At 40.5% G+C, this 18964-nt stretch overlaps 1 protein-coding gene across 1 annotated transcript; it reads left to right on the forward strand.

Annotated features, from left to right (window-relative positions):
• Positions 1 to 307: 307 nt before the first annotated feature.
• On the forward strand, positions 308 to 6277 carry fam210ab (family with sequence similarity 210 member Ab). Its single transcript, XM_050047736.1, has 5 exons — positions 308 to 461; positions 1182 to 1213; positions 2597 to 3066; positions 4112 to 4223; positions 4626 to 6277. Exons 3-5 carry the CDS (start codon positions 2642 to 2644, stop codon positions 4938 to 4940), a joined length of 852 nt encoding a protein of 283 aa, XP_049903693.1. The 5' UTR covers positions 308 to 461; positions 1182 to 1213; positions 2597 to 2641; the 3' UTR covers positions 4941 to 6277.
• The last annotated feature ends 12687 nt before the right edge of the window (positions 6278 to 18964 follow it).

Raw genomic sequence — 18964 nt, forward strand, 5'->3', positions numbered from 1 at the left:
TAATGAGAATTTCTATTTTTTTAATATATTATTATATGTGAAATGTTACCATTATTATGAAGATACTGATCAAACACATTTAAAAAAAAAAGTGTGTGACTAAATACAGTGGTTATGTTTCCTGTGTAAGGTTACGTGTGAAGGTCGTCAGTGGCAAACCACTATTACAGAGAGTGACAACAAACCACTAGCCAATTTCTTATCTCTGTCCAAGAAGTTGACTTTGCGCTAGGCAGCCTGGGAAATTGATTTCTTGCGCGTTTTGGAGCGTTTCACAGTCGGACACATGCAAACTACATTTCCCGTGGCTCTCTGCGCGGTCGGGGTTACATGCTGCTCTCCACGCAGTCCGTGCTGCAGCAGCGATAAATGTGGTCCTTGAACGACTCATAGCCAGGGCACATTCGTATGGCCCTTAGGATAAAGGGGTTTTGGCGTGACCTCAACACGTAAATTCCAACGTAAGTGTAGTCCGCTTTATATCCTCTGCGTTAGCATGTTATACTTACGTAGTGACAACTTATTTCCCTGCCTGTGAGGGGTAGCAGTGCAGCTAGCTAACAGCTAACTAGCTAACGTTAACGTCAGGCGTCAGAAGCCAAAGTTGGCAGCAGTTCAGAGTGTGGCCTTAACGAGCCCGCCTGTTTGTCAGTGTCTAAATGAGATGCCTGCTTTAATACGATAAAGCCTGTTTACTTCGCTTCGAGAGTGACCTGGCAACATAGGAACTTAAAGCGGTCTCCTCTTGTCCTCCAGACAAAACTGGCCAATGTCAACTAGCCTAAAATAGACGCTTGTGTAAAGCTGAAATGAATTTAGCTCCGTGCTTCCGGTTTGAACCTCTTAGGCCAGGACAAATCCCCATTGTCTTTTCTACCAGTGTTTTTTGAATACTTTTATTGTGAAGATAAATGTGAGGACTTCCTGTCTTAATGTGGTGAACTCACAGCTCTTGCAGTAGTTTGGCTAGCTGCTAGTTGGTGTATTAGAAGTTTTGTAACGTAACAGTAAACCGTTTACCTGTTGTTCAGTATCAGCGTGTATACTCTAACGTTACCTTTTTAAAAGGTAGTTTGAGTTAACGTTAAGTATTTTTTGGGTTTTTTTTTTTTGGTTTTTGGTTTTTTTGAGACTTACGCATTTGGACTTTGTGCATTAAACTCTCGTTTGCTTTGCTTCAGGTGCTGCCTTTATGGTTGCGCAATCCTAACAGGTATGTTCCAAATCTGTCATAACCTGTGTAATCAGTGAATGAAAGGAGATAAGTTTATTACCAACACAGGGAGGAATTCAGGTCATGGTTGGTTTGCTCCATGAGTTGTTGAAGCTTACACTTGGCTTGTTTATTTAGTAACGTCACTATGTATAATAATAATAAGCGAACTCTACTATATAGTAGTAACACATCTATGTAGCAAGTGTTTTTCTAAATAGATAACCACAACAACATGGACAACATGTTCTAAAACCAAGAACAACAGCATAGGAACAAAAGTCAAATAATAAAACACAACTATTAATAACTTTAGATGAATGAACCTTGTGATGATTTTTCAGCAGATCTGTGAACATTGATTTGGGGAGGAGTTTCTCTGATATTTTTAGAAACTTTTTAATAGGAACAACTCTGTATAGTGTTTTTCTGACACGGCCATTGTTTTATCAGCTCTTTGGTTGATTTAACCACATTCTGCGATCATGCAAGATGAGGCTGTTAAGCAGGGAGAGAAGGCTCTGTGAGTATAACGTGTTCAGGGCTTCACCAAGCCATTATATCTTTACAGTGATAATAGTCTGACCTTTAAAGTAACAACTTCATTTAGTTTTCTTTGGCGAAATAAATCAAATATGCCTACTGTATATTTTAGAAAAAGTTTTATTATACCCCTTGAAATCAAGAAGGCCCTGTGACCCCCTGTGAAACTTTGGCAACCCCACCCCCCATCCCCAGGTTGGCAACCAGTGATTCAGAGAAACAGAACAGACTGATGATATTCCTTATGTGTTTTAAAGGCTGATTAAGAGTATTTGAGATACATTTTGTAGCAAAAAGCAAAGTGGATCAACTGCAATTTATCCAGGTTATGTATGAAAGATCACAAGGAGAGAATGAAAAACAGGTAAAAAAAAAAAAAAAAATCAAAGAGGGATAATAGAGCCAAAAATAATAAGTCAATGAATCGATTTGTGTACTGACAAAAGTAATTTGCAATTATTTAAATAATATTTCAGGCAAAAATATATGGGTTCTACTAGCTTCTCAAATGTTATTATTTTCCAGGGGGTTTTTGGTTTGGTTTGTTTTTTTTTGGTCTTTTGGTCTTTCATAATAAAAACCTACATATTTCAAGGTTTTGGAGGCTTTATGGGCCAGCAAACAGACCAAAGATGTTACCTTGACCTCACAGAAGTTGTAATAGACATTTTATCTTCTCACATCTGACTTTACAGACTAAATGAGTAGTCAGTTAATTAATGAAATGGGGTCAATTATTTGACAATGACAGAGATGTTAGTTGCCACACTAAACAAGAATGTAATCATTACAATATATTGCCGATGTTATACTTCGCTTTTTTTTTGTGTTATCCCACAGTCTGTGGTTAAACGTCACAGCAGTAAAGAGGCGGAGGGGAGGAGGATGATAATGCAGCGCATCTTGACTCATGGCACACTGCGGCGGGTGGCAGCAGCACGTCAGTTACTGGTGGGTGTCTCGATCTCTGAGCCACCGGTAGCATTTTGTTGCTGTACCCTCCGCCTGTCACCGCCAGCACCCACAGGCCGGCTCTGGCTTTCAACCTCAGCGTCCAGCAAGGCAGCACATCAGCCAAAACACCAGCCGCCACAAGATGAGCCACAGTCCAGCTCCACACCTCAAACACAGGAGGTCAAGAAAGGGGAAGCTAGGCCTGATATTGGAGAGGTGGACCCCCTGCAGGACAAGTCCATCGGTCTGGTCCAGAGGTTTAAGAGGACGTTCAAACAATATGGGAAGGTTTTGATCCCTGTACATCTCGTGACGTCCTCTTTGTGGTTTGGAACCTTCTATTACGCTGCTATGAAGTGAGTCTTATAGTTTTCTGAAATCATGGCTTTGCATTATAGATCAGATGACATTTGTTCCTAAAATGCTATGTCTTTTTGAAGAATGACCAACTGTATTTAACCTTCAATACAATCCTAGCTTTGGTATACAAGTCACTAACACATCAGTGCTGGTGTTAATATTGGTATTTCTTACCAAATCTATAACAATTGGCATTTCATGGATTGAGAATGGTTCGACACAGCTTCTACTGTTTTAAATCAGCCCTGAACCATGTAAGACATAGGCCCCCTTTACACCTGGCATCAAGATGCGTTTTTTGCAATCAGATAGTGCTTGACCACATACATTTATACCTGGTAGTAATATGCATCTCTGGTGTCCACATCCAGACCCGTTTGCTATTCGATCACACTCCGTCCTGCTGACATCACATCCTCCACTTTGTTTTCTGCAAGCATTTCCAGCAGCAGATTACAATAACACAACAAGATGTTAGTCGCCCGTAAAGTCGCATTATTGTATAGACACTTTTGTCTGGCCAAATGGAGCGTACAATTCGTCTCACTGTGACTCCATCTTGGCTATCATCCATGTTTTCTTTTTCTTGGCCGTCACTACCTGGTGAGGGTTGTTGTTGTTGTTGTTATCTTCTTCTTCCTACTTCCTGTGTCCAGCTGGTGCACTTTGCTCACGTATTTTTGCCGATGGAGTTGTTGCATGTGGATTGGATATGCATTTGCATTCACTCTTGTGTTTGATGTGGTCACAATGCGTCCCTGACCACCGTCAGAAGTGGTTTGGCATATCAGATAACAATTCGTCCTCAGTGCGTTTCGAGTGTATTTACACCTGTACTTTCATGTGGTCAAGAGCAATCCGATTGCAATCCCATCACAAAAAACGCATGTTAATGCAAGGTGTAAAGGGGGTAATACACTCAACCAGTTGGGACTTATCTACATCGTGTCGTTTATAAAATAATATGTAAGTTTAAGTGTAACTCCACCCAGTCGGTGGCAGCTAACTACAAGCTTTCCTCTCTGTTTGTCTTCCCCTCAGAGGTGTGAATGTAGTGCCCTTCCTGGAGATGATTGGTCTACCAGAGTCACTAGTTGGCCTTTTGAGAGATTCCTCGAGTGGCTACGCCCTGACTGCATACGCCATGTACAAGGTAATTCTATCCAGGGTCCTCTGTGTTCTTTTATGCCTCTAAGCCTGTGACAGCTGTGGCCGGAGGCATTATTTTTTCGGGTTGTCTGTCCATCTTATCCTTGTGAACGTGATGTCTCAAGAACACCTTAAGGGAATTTCTTCAAATTTGGCCCAGTCACCCACTTGGACTTAAGGATGAAGTGATAAGATTTTGGTGGCCAAAGGTCAGTGTGAGCTTGCGTCTGTCTCATTCACGTGAATGCAATATTCTCGGAAGGCCTTGAGGAAGATTTTCCCAATCTGGCACAAACGTCCACTTGGACTGTGAAGCATCCATGTTTTCACAGACATGGATGGAAACTGTAAGTGCAACTTTACTGGTTTGCGAGGCAGTAATTCTATGTCTTTCCTTTTCTTACAGATTGCAACCCCTGCTAGATATACGGTGACTCTGGGTGGCACGTCACTATCTGTTCAGTACCTCCGCAAGCACGGCTACTTATCCACACCACCGCCGGTTACAGAATACATCCAGGACAAAATGGAGGAGACAAAGGAGAAACTGACAGAAAAGATGGAGGAGACGAAAGAGAGATTTTCAGAGAAAATGGAGGAAACAAAAGAACGTATCTCTGGGAAAATGGAGGAGACTAAGGACAAGCTTTCTGAGAAACTGCAGGAAACCAAAGAAAGAGTCTCAGAGGGAAAAGCATTTTTTAGAAAGAAAAATGAATAACCAATCCTGTTTACAGATGCTGTCTCTGAATCTATGATCCTATTTTGATCTCAACAAGTAATCAGTGAGTTTGGGGCAAGTAATAGACGGCACTTATGAGACTGTTCAGACAGGAGAGAGAGACTTTGTACTATCCTTGTCCTAAAATTTCACCTTGCACATCTCAGTTATCAGCTGTTGTCTATTTAAGTGTCAAATTCAGTTCCTAATTGTCCAAACTCTGCCACGATGCACTGTAAGTGTAGACTAGACAGCAGCTTAGCAGACTCCTGGCAATGCTACATTCTGGCTCAGTCATCTCAGACTGGATTTACAAAGGCTCAAGTGATCTTGACTGTAAAAAAAAGAAGAAACTGTCTTCTTATTTCTCTTCACATTAATACACAAAAATAAGTAAGGTTTTGAAAGGGTTAAAAACAATCTGTCAGATGGACACACAACATCTATTACAGACTGTATGGGAGAGAGCAGAGCTGATCCCTCTGGTCGTTTAAATAAAACTTGAAGCTCATGGTTACCTGTGTGTACTAGTCCATTAAAGCCTTTCTGGATGGCTGGGTATCACCTTGTGTCTTTTCTAATGTAAGGAGAAAGAAATTAAGTTTTCTAATGTATTTTTATCCCATAGCCTGAGTTAATATATTACATTACTTTGGTCACTGTACCACTTCTTGTGTTGACTGAAAGTTGTGTGTGAAAACAAATCATTGTTTGAAAGCTGCTCTTGGAGCACAAAAAGCCACAGTACGTGTCAGGTAACGGGATGAGATCAGTCATACGTGTAAATGTGTACAGCAGCAGTAAGCACACTGTGGAATACATGGGACTTAAGTGTTGACAGTGTGCCAGATGAAATGTCTTGGATGTTTGTGTATTACATACACAAGTGTTCTGTCAGTAATTCAAACAGATGTCTGATTAAAATTGCAACTGAATAAAGTGAAATGCTAATAATCAAAGTTTGTAGGATACATTTATAGGCTGTGTGAGTCAAACTTGAAGTCAGACTGTAACTTTTGAAAGAACATGAACAGAATGCTCCACTTCAACAAAAGAAAATTCTTCACCAATAATGTTAAATTGTATACACAGATACCCCTTTGTGCAAACCGTGACCACATCAATGGGCTTGTCATATTCTGAAGGTTGTAAAGAGAAGAGTCTTGCATGTAGTGGTGTTCTTATCACTCGTTGGTCCATTTTTTGCTTTGACAGAACAGAAGCTTGCAGGTAATCAGTGGGATCTGCCATCTTGTTACTATTGTTTCCTTCTGTTGGGCATTGTGTGACGCCCTCCACTGATGATACGTCCTTGATTAAAATGGTTCCACTCAGAACTGGCGAAATGGGCTGTTTTGCTACATTATACAGAGCACCAAGACTCTTAAATGGAACTGGTTCAAGTACCAGGACTAATTTGATGGAAAAGGAGTATCAGAGGTTTTTCTGTTACTGCTGGACTTAGTCTGATATAGAGAAGATAAAGAAGACATCACACTGTGTTCTGTTTTTTGGATAGTATTGTGCAGTTAGCCTACCTGTGCCTGCTACAGTGGTCAAGCAACAGTATTCGGACAAACTAATTACGATAAACAGTATAGATTCATATGACCGATACATACATGGACACTGGAAACTCTAGTATTTGGACTAGGGGCATACACTTAGGTAACAGAGCCAACAAGGTACATACCTCACCAGATGCCCCACCCGTCCCACACGGCAGTATCTCCCTTCATATTCTCTCTTACCAGAAGCATATGGTGGCAAATATTAGCTAATTTTATTGCATTTAATGTAGCTATTGTTATTTCAACATTAACTCAGTCAGTTCACTGAGTTTTTGTGCTACTGAATTAAATTAAATAAAGGTTTTGACAGTTACAGTTACACACCAATCAGTTGACTGCCAGTCAATTGATGATGTTAAGCAAGTTATATTGGCATATAGACACACTTAGAAGCAATCGCTCTGTGCATCACCAGTAACTAACTGAAAAATGATGAAGACTACATCTTCTTTTTGGGGTTTTAACAGCTGTTTGCAACTAGCGCATTAGAGGCATTACCACCATGTGAGTAAGACTTCCAGGTTTCACATTTCTGTGTTTCACATCTCTGCAGTTCCTTCAGCTGTACAAGCATCAATATTTTAGCACCTTAAAGCGCAAGGTTTTGGTTTTACAACTCGCTGATGTACGATTTTGGTTCACTTTGCTCATGGTAATGAACTCACAGAGGAACCGGACTCTGAAGTTTCTCTGAGCTCTGCAAAGCTTTTGAGCATCTTTCCGCTTATTGTTTTGGTTTAACGTCCCATAGATTCACTTTTACTTCACATTCACCACTGTCATAAGTGTTATTCCCAGCAGCAGCCAGCAGGCTTTTTCAGCAACATTTTTGATAAATCTATTTATCCAGCAGCACACAACGCACAAAGTCTGCAATTAGCCAGTGATCATAATGGAGCATTTAGCAGCTAAAGAGACATGTTTTTCCCAGGAGTTGGTGGAGAACAGAGCTAAGAGGAGAGTGAATATTAGACTTACATTCAATAGGTGGCAAGAAAACACATCTTTAAATGAATGTTTATGTTTCCTCATGTCTGCTGGATGTGTAGAGGCAACTGTTTCTAACATGTTGGCCCTATGAACTTTACAAAGCCATAATACAGTATGTAAAATGTGTGTTTATTTTTAGTTTGTTGGGTTGTTCTGCCCCAAGTGGCAAAAAAACCTAACTGCAGCTTGAAAGTATAAAAAGTTAAAGTGCTCATACATTAATATAGTCCCTGTAAATAGTGATGAAATAACTAATATAATTGGATTTTTTTTCTTATGCATAAATTTCACATTTTTGCCTTGACCACTTAGGTTCTCCTACACACTTGGCAAATGGGAGAAATTTCAGTTCTGCAAACTCATGCTTGATAGCACTGAATCCTACACACTGGATCTGTAATCTTAGAATAACACTTATTTGTTGCAGCTCATCAAGGTGGAGCTAATTATAACTATTTCATATGTTACAGGGTAGTTTAAGTTATAACAATGCGTTATGCTGTAAATGTTGTGCTAAAAATCATATTTTGCAAACAATAGCTGTGAAATGAATTTAGTCATGGAGGGACTACATGATGGGCCCCTGGGCATAGATCCCTCAAAGGCCCTCCCACCAAGTGACTCAGTCAGGTGACCTCACATCTGTGGGGTTTAATGATGTCTTACGGCAGAGTCAGACAGCCAAGCATGGTGTCAGTAGCCTAAACTGAATGTAGTACACTGGAAGCATAAAAGATACACAATTACAGTACAAGTAAGCTGCATACTGTAAAACTTCAATTCATAACCCAGGCTATTATTTGCTTAAGTCACTGAAATCAACAGGCCTGTATTTGGGACAGGTGTCTATATGGGACAGGCCTTTAATTGCTTTCACACAAAACTGTTGGTCAGCAAAGATTTGGGAAATACAAGCAAATTGTTTATTTAAACCAGTATGAATATTACTTGATTAAAAATTAGGCTTCAGATAATATATCAATTATGAATTGTTCATTTGATCTACATCAGAGAGAGAAACTGACAGCACCTGGCATACTGAAAAAACTCCACGTTATTATGTTAAAACAATTCTCACAACTTGGATTAATTTTTAGGAAAAACCCTTTTGATTGTTTTGATCTGAGGATCCATACAGACTTAAGGAATAGGAATAATTTACAGGGTAATCGAGAAATGGACACATAATTCGAGGCATTCATCAACCCGGTTTAAACATCTAAGAACTTCCATTAAAAAAATGAACTGCTTGGCAACCAGACCAGGCGTCTAACTGACACAGGCGCTTATGTGTCAAAATGTGCAGTCACACTGGGCAAGTAAAAGGGACTGGGCGTTTAATTGAAGTTATACAGTACTGTAAGCAGATGTGGGACTAAGTCATTGTTCTACAAATTACAACAAAGTCTCAAGTCTTTGCACTCAAGTCCCGAGTCAAGATAGGCAACTCCTAAGTCAAGTCCCTTTGAGTTTCAAGTCCTAAACAAGTCATAATATGCTCTTCACCAAATGTAGTGCCATTTAACAACTGAGTAATAATATTTCAATCAGAAGAGACTCTTTTTTATAGTAATAAAATATATTTTTTAACATGTGCTCATAAGAATGAAAAATGTGGAAAGTCTTTGGCATTAGACCCCATTTAAATGGTATGGTATAAGGAGAGTGATGATGCATAGTCAAATAGGGAACCCCTCAGGGGTCTAGATACTGTTGGTGGTAGAGGTGGTGAAGATGAGTTGGGAAGGGGATGTGGAGAAGATGGATTGATTCAAGCAAAGAGGATCTGGGGAATGAAGTGTCGACTAGCTGGGAGTGAATACCATTAATGTTAGTTGATTCTGTACTTTTATATCACCATGCAATTTATTGGTCAGTCTTGTCAAACACTTTACATTCAGTTGGAGTTTAAAAAACACACCTGCTCTTTATGCTTTCAGTCACAGTGCTGGTTATTTGTTCCACTGAGATAAAAGCACACGTACAGACTGGGTGGCACAAGAGGCAGTAAAGTGTTGTGGTGACTCAGTAGGTCAAAGAATGCACCACTTACTGAAGAGTCAGTGTGGCACTTAGTTTTCTCAGCTGTCGGTGTCCAGAAATGCTAAACAGATCTAAACATCATGCTGCCACACCCTGGACATGCTCCAGCCTGCCTACTTCATTATGAATCTTATCTATATGTAAATCTGATCATATTGCTCAGTGCTGATGGGAAGTGTGTGAGTTACAATGACCTCTGCTGTCCAAACTAATGAACAACTGTTTATGCAGTCCACGACCCCTCACACAAACACCTGTCTGTTCTCCCACAGGGAGTAAGACACAGAGGACAGAGCGGCGCTGCGATTCCTGAAATCATTTTAGTGTAAAGACAATCTGTGATCCTCAGGTGTGAGTCAGTGGCTAAACATGACTCAAGTGTCAAGATGTCTCCGGGAAGCCTGAGGTGAAGCACAGGTCAGGAGAAAAAACTGTCCGAACTGTCTAAAGTCTGTGATTTTCTCTACTTTACATTCTTTCTTACAAAAGGTCAGTGGAGTCATCTGTGATGTAGCTGACAGACTGTGTGTACATTAGAAAGTTGCTGAGGTCACATTTGTTGGAATACTTTGGCCATAGAGCTTTATTTAGTCTTTGAGAGGGACAAGTTAAATGTTACAAATCTTAAATTTTATTTTAAATCCTCCATTATTTAAATGACAACATCAAACAGATTAAAAACAAAAAATATATTTTCTCACTCTAGAGGATCCATGATACGATATCATCACAATACTTAGGTCACGATATAATATTATTGCAATCTTGTGAAATGCTGAGTATTGCAATTTATTAACTTTTTTCCAACTGCAAATTATTTCCCGAAAGGAAAACTTTGTCAATATCAGTTTTACCTCATAAGATAAAGTTTTGGTTTGTTCATCTGACTTCAATCACTTTTATTGCAACAAAATGTGACACAAAGCAGACAGACTGACCAACACCACCATAAAACCTGTCAGAAATGCTGCATACACCTGACAACCTGAACTGTTGGCAGATTTAACGCCCTCTGCTAGGCCAGATTAAGCGCATGAGCGAAACACTTCACATGCATGTATCCTGCTAACAACACCCATGTTAGAAGTGTTGTCTTTAACAACAACAAGGTTTTTATCCATAATCCTCCAACCTTGTGCTGCATTTTGCAGGAGGTCTGCAATGTTTGCTGCAGTGTGACTTACATGTACTGCTCTAGTTTGGAGAATGTGAGTGGATTTAATGTTAGCTTAGCCATCAGTGGTTAACACTATCTCTGGATGGTGGAGTGGGAGTTCGTAGTATTAGTAGTATTTTATGCAAATCACATGTGTCATATCCAAGTCCTTTTGTGTTAAAAAAAATTCAAAATAAGTCCAGACATTTAATCAAAACGCAGATGGAACATTTCTGATTTCGTTCTCTGTGCCTTCATCTTTGTTTTGATGAACTTCCTGCCAAATGCTGCTGACTGAGACCTCTGCTGACCTCACCAGGAAAAAAAAACATCAGCACCATCTAGTGGACTGAAAATGCAATTGATTTTTTTATTCTAGTACCAAAAGTTGTATTAAAATGTGAATTTGCAAAAATTAATAATGTACGTAATAAAATATCGATACTTGGCATCTGTGTATCAATAAAATATCGCCCTGCAAAATATCACAATATTATGCTGCATCGATTTTTTCCCCCAACCCTGTTCACTTATAGGCATAAGTTTCAGACACTGATATCTCAAAACCAAGCCAGATAACATGAAATGATCATCAAATGATCTGAATTTCCACAAAGAGGTAAGTCAGATATGATGTTGTTTTACATTTTGGGTGAACTGACCCTTTAGGTTTAAAGGGTTACTGTAGCAATATGCACTTCCAGAAAGCTGTTAGACAGATCTGTGCAAACTGATCCATCACAGGCTGCAGTACATTTGGCTCGGCCCACATCCCACTTGTAATGTAGTTTCAAGGTCGGGAGAGAGGCTGGGACCCAGATAAATAAAATGCAGATAGTAAAGATATATATAAGGTTCCAGTTATTACATTGAAACGTTAGCCAGTAATCAGACAGTAGCAGGCAAAGGAAACTCTAATTTCTTCTTTTCACTGCTTGTAAGTGTTAATAAAAAAGGAGTACAGAACCTTGTAAGATAAGATATTTAAGTTCACTGGTCTGTACAGTTTATGATGCTGCTGGTAAATGTAGTAATATATGTCAGAGCTGTCAGTTCAGGTCGCCACTATTGACATGTCCTGTTTTGTGTGCCAGACTGAACTGAGGTGGAAACCACGGCCAGCATCTTCTAGACCTCCCCAGCCTGGTGAACAGTCATGTCCCAGCCTTTCACATCACAGACTTTCTGTTGTAAATGCACATTGAGAAATAACCCTGATGACATCACCAAAGTTTTTTTCTCACTGTTTTACACATTGATCACAGTGTTTGGGAGCCCTATTTTTTCAGGGGATGTGAGAGTATTGTACACATTACATGGATGCTCCTGCCTACAAGGGAAAATATACTATCAACACAACTCACACTGAGAATATTTAGCCTGGAACAACAAAGACCTGATGAACAATACAAATGTGCACAGTGGACAGGCAATGGTTTGTGTTACTTTCTAATTTTAATTTTGATGTTACTGGGCAAAAATCCCAATAAACTTAAAGCATATTGTAATTTCTTCCTATTGGCTGTTCTACAAATGCAGATGCGCGTGCATGTCCAGTGAAAGCCTTATTCAGTGGTTGAGAATCCTGCAGAGAAAGATGCTTTTCCAGCATTGGTAAAGGCTGCCTACACTGCAAAGCCATTTAAATAGAGGAGCTTATCAAAGAGTCTAAAAGAGTCTGACAACAAACAAAATAAAACCACAATATGGGCAAAGTGTTTCCGAGATGTTGAGAAAATGTTGCTGATAGTTTAGCCTGCTGCTTAACCGGTGCCAAAGGCTTACAGCTTTACAGCATGTCCTCCGCCTCACTAGCAGCCACTACAGACAACAATACCCACCCTGTGGAAAACTTCCACCATAATACCAATACCCAAAATACCCCGACCTACAGAATTCAACCACTACCGCCCTGTTGCCTTAACATCCATAATAATGAAGTGCCTAGAGAAACTCCTGCTGAACATCATCCTGCCGATTGTCATTCCACATCTGGACCCCTTTCAGTTTGCCTATAAGCCAAAAGGGGCACAGAGGATGCTGTAGACTGCCTGCTGCACCTCCTCCTTCAGCACCTGGACTCACCAGGTAACTTTGTGAGAATTCTCTTTGTGGACAGTCAGTTCCGCCTTCAATACGATCCAGAAACACCCGTTGATCCGGAAACTGCTCCATCTCAACATTCCCCTCCGTCTGATCCATCTCATCCACAACTTCCTCACTGACAGACTGCAAGCAGTGAGGGTGGGCTCAGCCACGTCCCCTGTACACACGATCAGCACTGGAGCTCCACAGGGATGTATGCTGAGCTCTTTCCTGTATACACACCACACAGCCATTATTGCACTTCTCTCTGACAGTCTCTCTGCTCTGGATTATCACAACACAGTCACACACTTCACTCAGTGGTGTATGGACAACCATCTTCACATCAACGTCAGTAAAACCAAAGAAATAATGATCATCCCCCTCTCACCTCAGCATCCCATCATCATTGAAAATCAAACAAATGAAACAGTGGACAGTTTTAAATACCTGGGCGTAACTCTGGACAATAAACTCAATTTCGATCAGCACTCCAGAGACATACAAAAAAGGAGCCAACAAAGACTGTCAGCTATCTGAAAACTCAAAGGACTCTATGTCGCCCCCATCTACTGCTACTTCTGTACCAAAGCATCATTCAACCAATCCTTCTGTACTGTTCCACGTTTCTTCACCATGCTTTCTGTCACCAATCAGGCCAAACTGGAAGCGGTGTGTGTGATGCGTGTCAAAGTCATTGGTCTTCCCACACCCAACCTCACAGAGTTAAATAACAGGTCCATTACACGCTTTGCAAAATCAATAGAACGGGACACCACACACCCACTCAACCAATACCTCATCCCATTACCCTCAGGGTGCAGGTACCGAACACTTAAATTTAGGAAAGCTCGACTCTGGAAGAGCCTGATCCCAGCAGCCATAGCTGCGCTGAGCAAGAGATCCTGTTGACTCAAATTGTCCACCTCTGTGAATGAATATGTGATGTTTTGTGATATGTCTGTGCCTGTGATATTTGTGATCAATATCTGTAAATGTACAGTTAGTGGAAATGAATTTCCCTCTGGGACGAATGAAGTAAGTCTAAGTCCAAGACCACCACAGTGGGAGGAGAACTGGCAGCAGCTCCGGAGAGAGACCCCCAGTCAGCAGCCACAACAAACCAAGTCCAGCCAATGTACACTGTCTGGTCTGTGGACAGATCCGACTCTCAGCTGGATCTGTTGTTGCCATTACACCATTACACAGGTTAGACCCCGCTCTGCCACTGTCCACCAGCGTGCTGTGATACCCAGTGCCGGAGGGTTAGCCCTGGCCCAATTGGAGCAGCTACAACCACCAGCCTAAGGTTTGTCTCCAAGATGCTGCCCCCCTCTCCTCCGGTTGAAACGGTCCACAGCTGCGGGAAGCAAGGCGGAGGGACAGTGGGATGGCTGGCAGCTAATTCTTGTCTTATTCGTGGTCTGATAGACAGAGAGCGCAGGGCGATGAGGAGCTGAGCGATTGTCCTACTTGTGACTCGACAATAAAGACAGCTTCAGGAGGAGGGTGTATTTTCAAATTCGGCTGTTTTTTTCCTCCTTTCACAGATTTCTGCCTACCCCAGCTTCAAACAGACCAGACCTATCACAATAATATACATGCCCACAGCCTAAAATGTTGCTCTGACGGGAACAGCTACTCTAAATACCACATCTCATGCTCACTTCAGAGTAAAACATTCTGGAGATAATGTTGCATTCAAATACACTTTCATACGGTGTTTATTAGATACAAATGATGGGAAATGGTAATGCATGAATAACAAGTGACAATTACTTTACTATTAGCCTTTTATTTAGTTCAGGAACCTAAATATACAGGAAAATAGACATTTTTTGAAAAAAAACAGTAGCGGCAACAATTACACTATGGTATCTTAGAGCTTCCCCTAAATTTCTCAGATGAGGCAGTTAACAGAGTTGGTGAAGTACGTAATAGTCTCTGTGATATAGTGCTTTATATACAATCCCTTCTTTATCAGGTGAAATACTAAGAGCAGCGTTTAAATCTGTAAGGTCTGATTTTAAAGTAAGCTTTATTGCCTTTATGTTTGTATTTCCCTCAAACCAGTGTCCAAACAGGAGTTACCATTTAGGGTCTGCTTCCTGTTAAAATCTGGAAGTGAAATACTAGAAAGCAGTTTCCTCCTCCTCCTCTGTTTTCTGTCTGATGCTAACAGTCTGGGAGAGGTTCAGACTCTGAAGCTGCGTCATGTCTCATCTCTGAGCAGACTGCAGCTGATGTATGCATGATTTCCTCTGCATTGCATTCACCAGTCTGCCAGCTCTCAAGATGTGTGTGCGTGTGTGTGTGTGTGTGTGTGTGTGTAGTCTGAAGAAAGTGAGTCAAGAGGAACAGTTTCAGGATGGTTTTGCTCCTTGCAGCATTTTGCAGCAGGAGGTTCACAGAGAGGACAGAAGGCGGGGGCCCGGGGCACACCCTTCCTCTGCACTTGTGAGTGAGGCTAAGTGCTTTGAACATTAGCTTTGTTTCACTCCTGTGAATGTTATGACAAGTTGCCAGATGGGGTCTGTCTATAAATAAACTGGTCTTACAGAAAGTTATGTTTAATACATTTCATTATTTTACGTGGCTGAGTGAGTCATTTGCTCCTGGCTCAGGAGGATCTTTGCCAACAACTCCTTCACAAAAAAACATCAATGGAGGAAGAGGAAGATATTTAATTTGGCCTGGGTCTGACCTGTACTGCTTTAACAGAGGGAAAGATCTGATGGGAGGTTAAAACCTCAGCTGAAGCTCCACAGAGACTATACTTCCTCCAGCACATGAAAGAAGGGAAACACCAAAGACGGTGGATAAACCAAGACAGTCCACTGTGAGTCAGTGTCCTGTATCAGTGTCACGTGGGGTTCGCGACCACCACGCCCCTTTAGGAGACTAACAGCAGGTCCTGAGTCCATTGACTTCAGTGGGAGAAATGAACGTGATTACAGATTATGGCCGATTCTTTCGCCCCATAGTCACAGAAGCAAATATTGGACCCATTTATCATAAGCCACATATCTTCAGAACATTCCAACACCAAAATGGCAAATTTCAGACGGACAAATCAGGAGAAAGTTTACTTTGTTCAAGACCCATCTCTGTCTCAACAACACACTCTCGCGAGATCTGGCAACAGATAGCTCCTCTCTCGTGCTGAAATCAGTGCAGTTTCACTCTTCACTGCAGAGCTGCTGATGTTTTCCAAAACTAAAAATAAACGGTCCGTGAAAAAAATATTTTTGCCAGCGGATGTCTTAGTTACAACATAATTAAATATTTTTTTCACGAACCGTTTATTGAGTTACTGAGTTATTACAGACACGCTAATGGCTAACAGCTAACGGTTAGCCCAGCTAATCTACGACACTGTATTTTTGCAAAGCCATCTCTTTTTGATGTTAGCTTCTCCAGCACTGTTGGCTGTGGCACAGATGTAGCTGCTAAATGAACACACAGCACAAGTGGTCACTTTCAATTTTTTTCCGTCACAGCAGTCAGTGAACTCTTTAAATTGCACTGTCTGATCTGATTAAAGGTGCACTCCACAGAGTCTTCACATAAAACTCCGTTTACTTGAGAACAGCTGTATGATGTCACAGTAGCTTGGAGTGAGGAGGAGTTTCATCAGCTCAGAGAAAATAACCTCTAAGTTCACACAGAAAGTGTTTTAGCAGCTGAAGGCAGCTTTTTATAAATGTTTTTAATAGGAAATAAGCTTTATGGAGTTTTTGCAGAACTTCTCGAGTTGAAAAGAACATCAACTCAGAGTTAAGAAGCGCCCCACGTCATCTCCATTTTTGAGAAGTGGGCCTTCTGTAGTGGTCATGACAACAAGTTTACAGTTGGTAAACAATAGAGGAGAAACTGGTGGAGCTCAGTTGCTCGGCAGAACCAATGGATTCCCTGTAATTAGTATTCATTTTTGTTTTGTTCTGTTATGTCCGAAGATAGACAGCAGGTTGTCAAACTGCCCGGAGTCATTCTAAAATATGCCTGGAAATGGCCATCATTGAGGCAAATCCGTTTCCCTGTGCCCCACAAACTGTGAAAAAATAAAGAAAATAATACAATAGATTGATTACACGGGAAGGTTAGGGTAAGGAGGAGATGGGGTGGTTGCCTGGCAATAATAAAAAGGCACAGCAAGTGTTTTTTTTACTAGTGGCATTCAATTAAAAAAAAACAAAGCCTCACATTTTGCAACCTGCGAAGTGCTTTCTGTGTGAATCGGCGTCTAATGATGTCATCACGCTCATCTCAGCTCAGCTCTCAAATTAAGGAATCTGTCTGTCCTTTGCATAGCTCAAGAATCATTCATCAGATCAATGTATCCTCATACAACAGTTTGTATGATATCTAACAAATTAGCACCCTTACCAGTTAAGTTTAAGAAAAGAATCATGATTGGGCCTCATCAGGTTATGTACTTAACGTTAAGTTACGTACGTTAGGTTTAGGAAAGTGGTGTTTAGTAGATAAGGTTTAGGAAAAGAAAGATGGTTGGGCGTCATCAGGTGATGTAACGTAAAGTTACATACATAATGTAATGTCACGTCTTGACGACACACCTTGAAATAATTCAGTTTATTTGGTTTCATTGGTGTCCTGGACCACCCTAACCTAACTCCAATCACTGACCTTCACTCTTTATACTACTCCCTGGTCACTCCCTCCCACACTGGTCACATGATCACGTGTTCATGATGATGTGGCTTATATACAAGTTCTGGTGCATGATTTTTTCTTGATATACATACAAAGAGTGCATAAGAACAGCCTGATCCGATCTACTCCACACTTGGAGGGTGTTAAAGTTGGTGCAATTTGGAAACGCGACACGTTCAGTATTAATGATCTTTAAATAAACAACCACTAAACAATGCTCTGTGCAGCACTACATCTCTCTGACAGCATTATTTACTAGTTAGATTGAGTAGATTAAGATTAGTAGATTTAGATTTAGATAAACAACAACAATCAAACCCCAGATCAACAAACAGGGCCTGCAAAAAAAAAAACACTAAAAAAGAAAAGCTCCAGCCAGATTTTCTTTCCTTTCAGCCTTTTACCTGTTTAATTACAGGAATAGAATTACCTTTAATGCCTTCTTTTGACTTGCCTCCTAATTCATAAAATATTAAATGAAGACCATTTTTCGATATTACATTTTCACAGGGTGTTATTTTATCATGTGCCTTTTCTTTCTAAAACATCTTGAGCAGATATATCAGTTTATTGAATCAGAGTACTTAATCCCAATATGATCCACTCTAACACATCTTTTGTTACTACACTGCATATATTAAAACACTTGCTGTATTTGGGGAGTCACTAGCAATAATGAACATGTGTGTGTTCACCACTGGAGAAGTATTACTCACTGTGATTTTTAACTAAACTAAACTAGGTAATTATATGGCATCATAAATCAATAAATAAAGTCAGTTTTACTGCATCATCAATGTGTCCAGGAGGTTAGATTTTTTTTTAAATATCACACAGGCCACAAAAAAAAAAAAAAAAAAAAAAAATCCTCATAACATGGTTGCCTGGTTCTCTGAAAAACTGACAAACCATCAAAAGACAATGGTGGATTAAGTGAGCATATTCTCAGTCTGTGACATAAAACATTACAATTCTACCAACTAGTGATAACACTGTCTGGGAAAACTGGTAACACTTGATTGAAATGACTTTTATCTTATCTTAAATTATATGAACTGCATGTTTCCTTCACAAAACACACCAGGGGACTGAGTATACCTGGCCCTCGTGTGAGAAGGGCCCACAAAGATACTACATAAGGGTGTCATACAGCCCACAGGCCAGTATCGGCCTGTCAAAGGATTCAATCCAGCCCACTGGATGACTTTGCAATGCTAATATTGATGCACATATGAAGGTTAAGAGGTGTCAGGTTTCAAAAGCAGGTTAAATAAAGAGTAGTTTACTTAGTGTAAAATGTTGCTTTGGAGGCTTTTTCACGCTGATCAGAACACAGTTCTCTGAAATACAATGAATAGGGCCTACTTATTTGTGGTCATATGTTAAGATATTAACATAACATCTCTAGATGGCATTGCTCTGGCCTCTAGCACTACCGTAAGAAACCTCAGAGTAATATTTGATCAAGATTTGTCTTTTAATTCTCATTTAAAACAAACCTCACG

Source organism: Epinephelus moara, chromosome 6 (assembly GCF_006386435.1).
Source record: "Epinephelus moara isolate mb chromosome 6, YSFRI_EMoa_1.0, whole genome shotgun sequence".
Taxonomy (NCBI): domain Eukaryota; kingdom Metazoa; phylum Chordata; class Actinopteri; order Perciformes; family Serranidae; genus Epinephelus; species Epinephelus moara.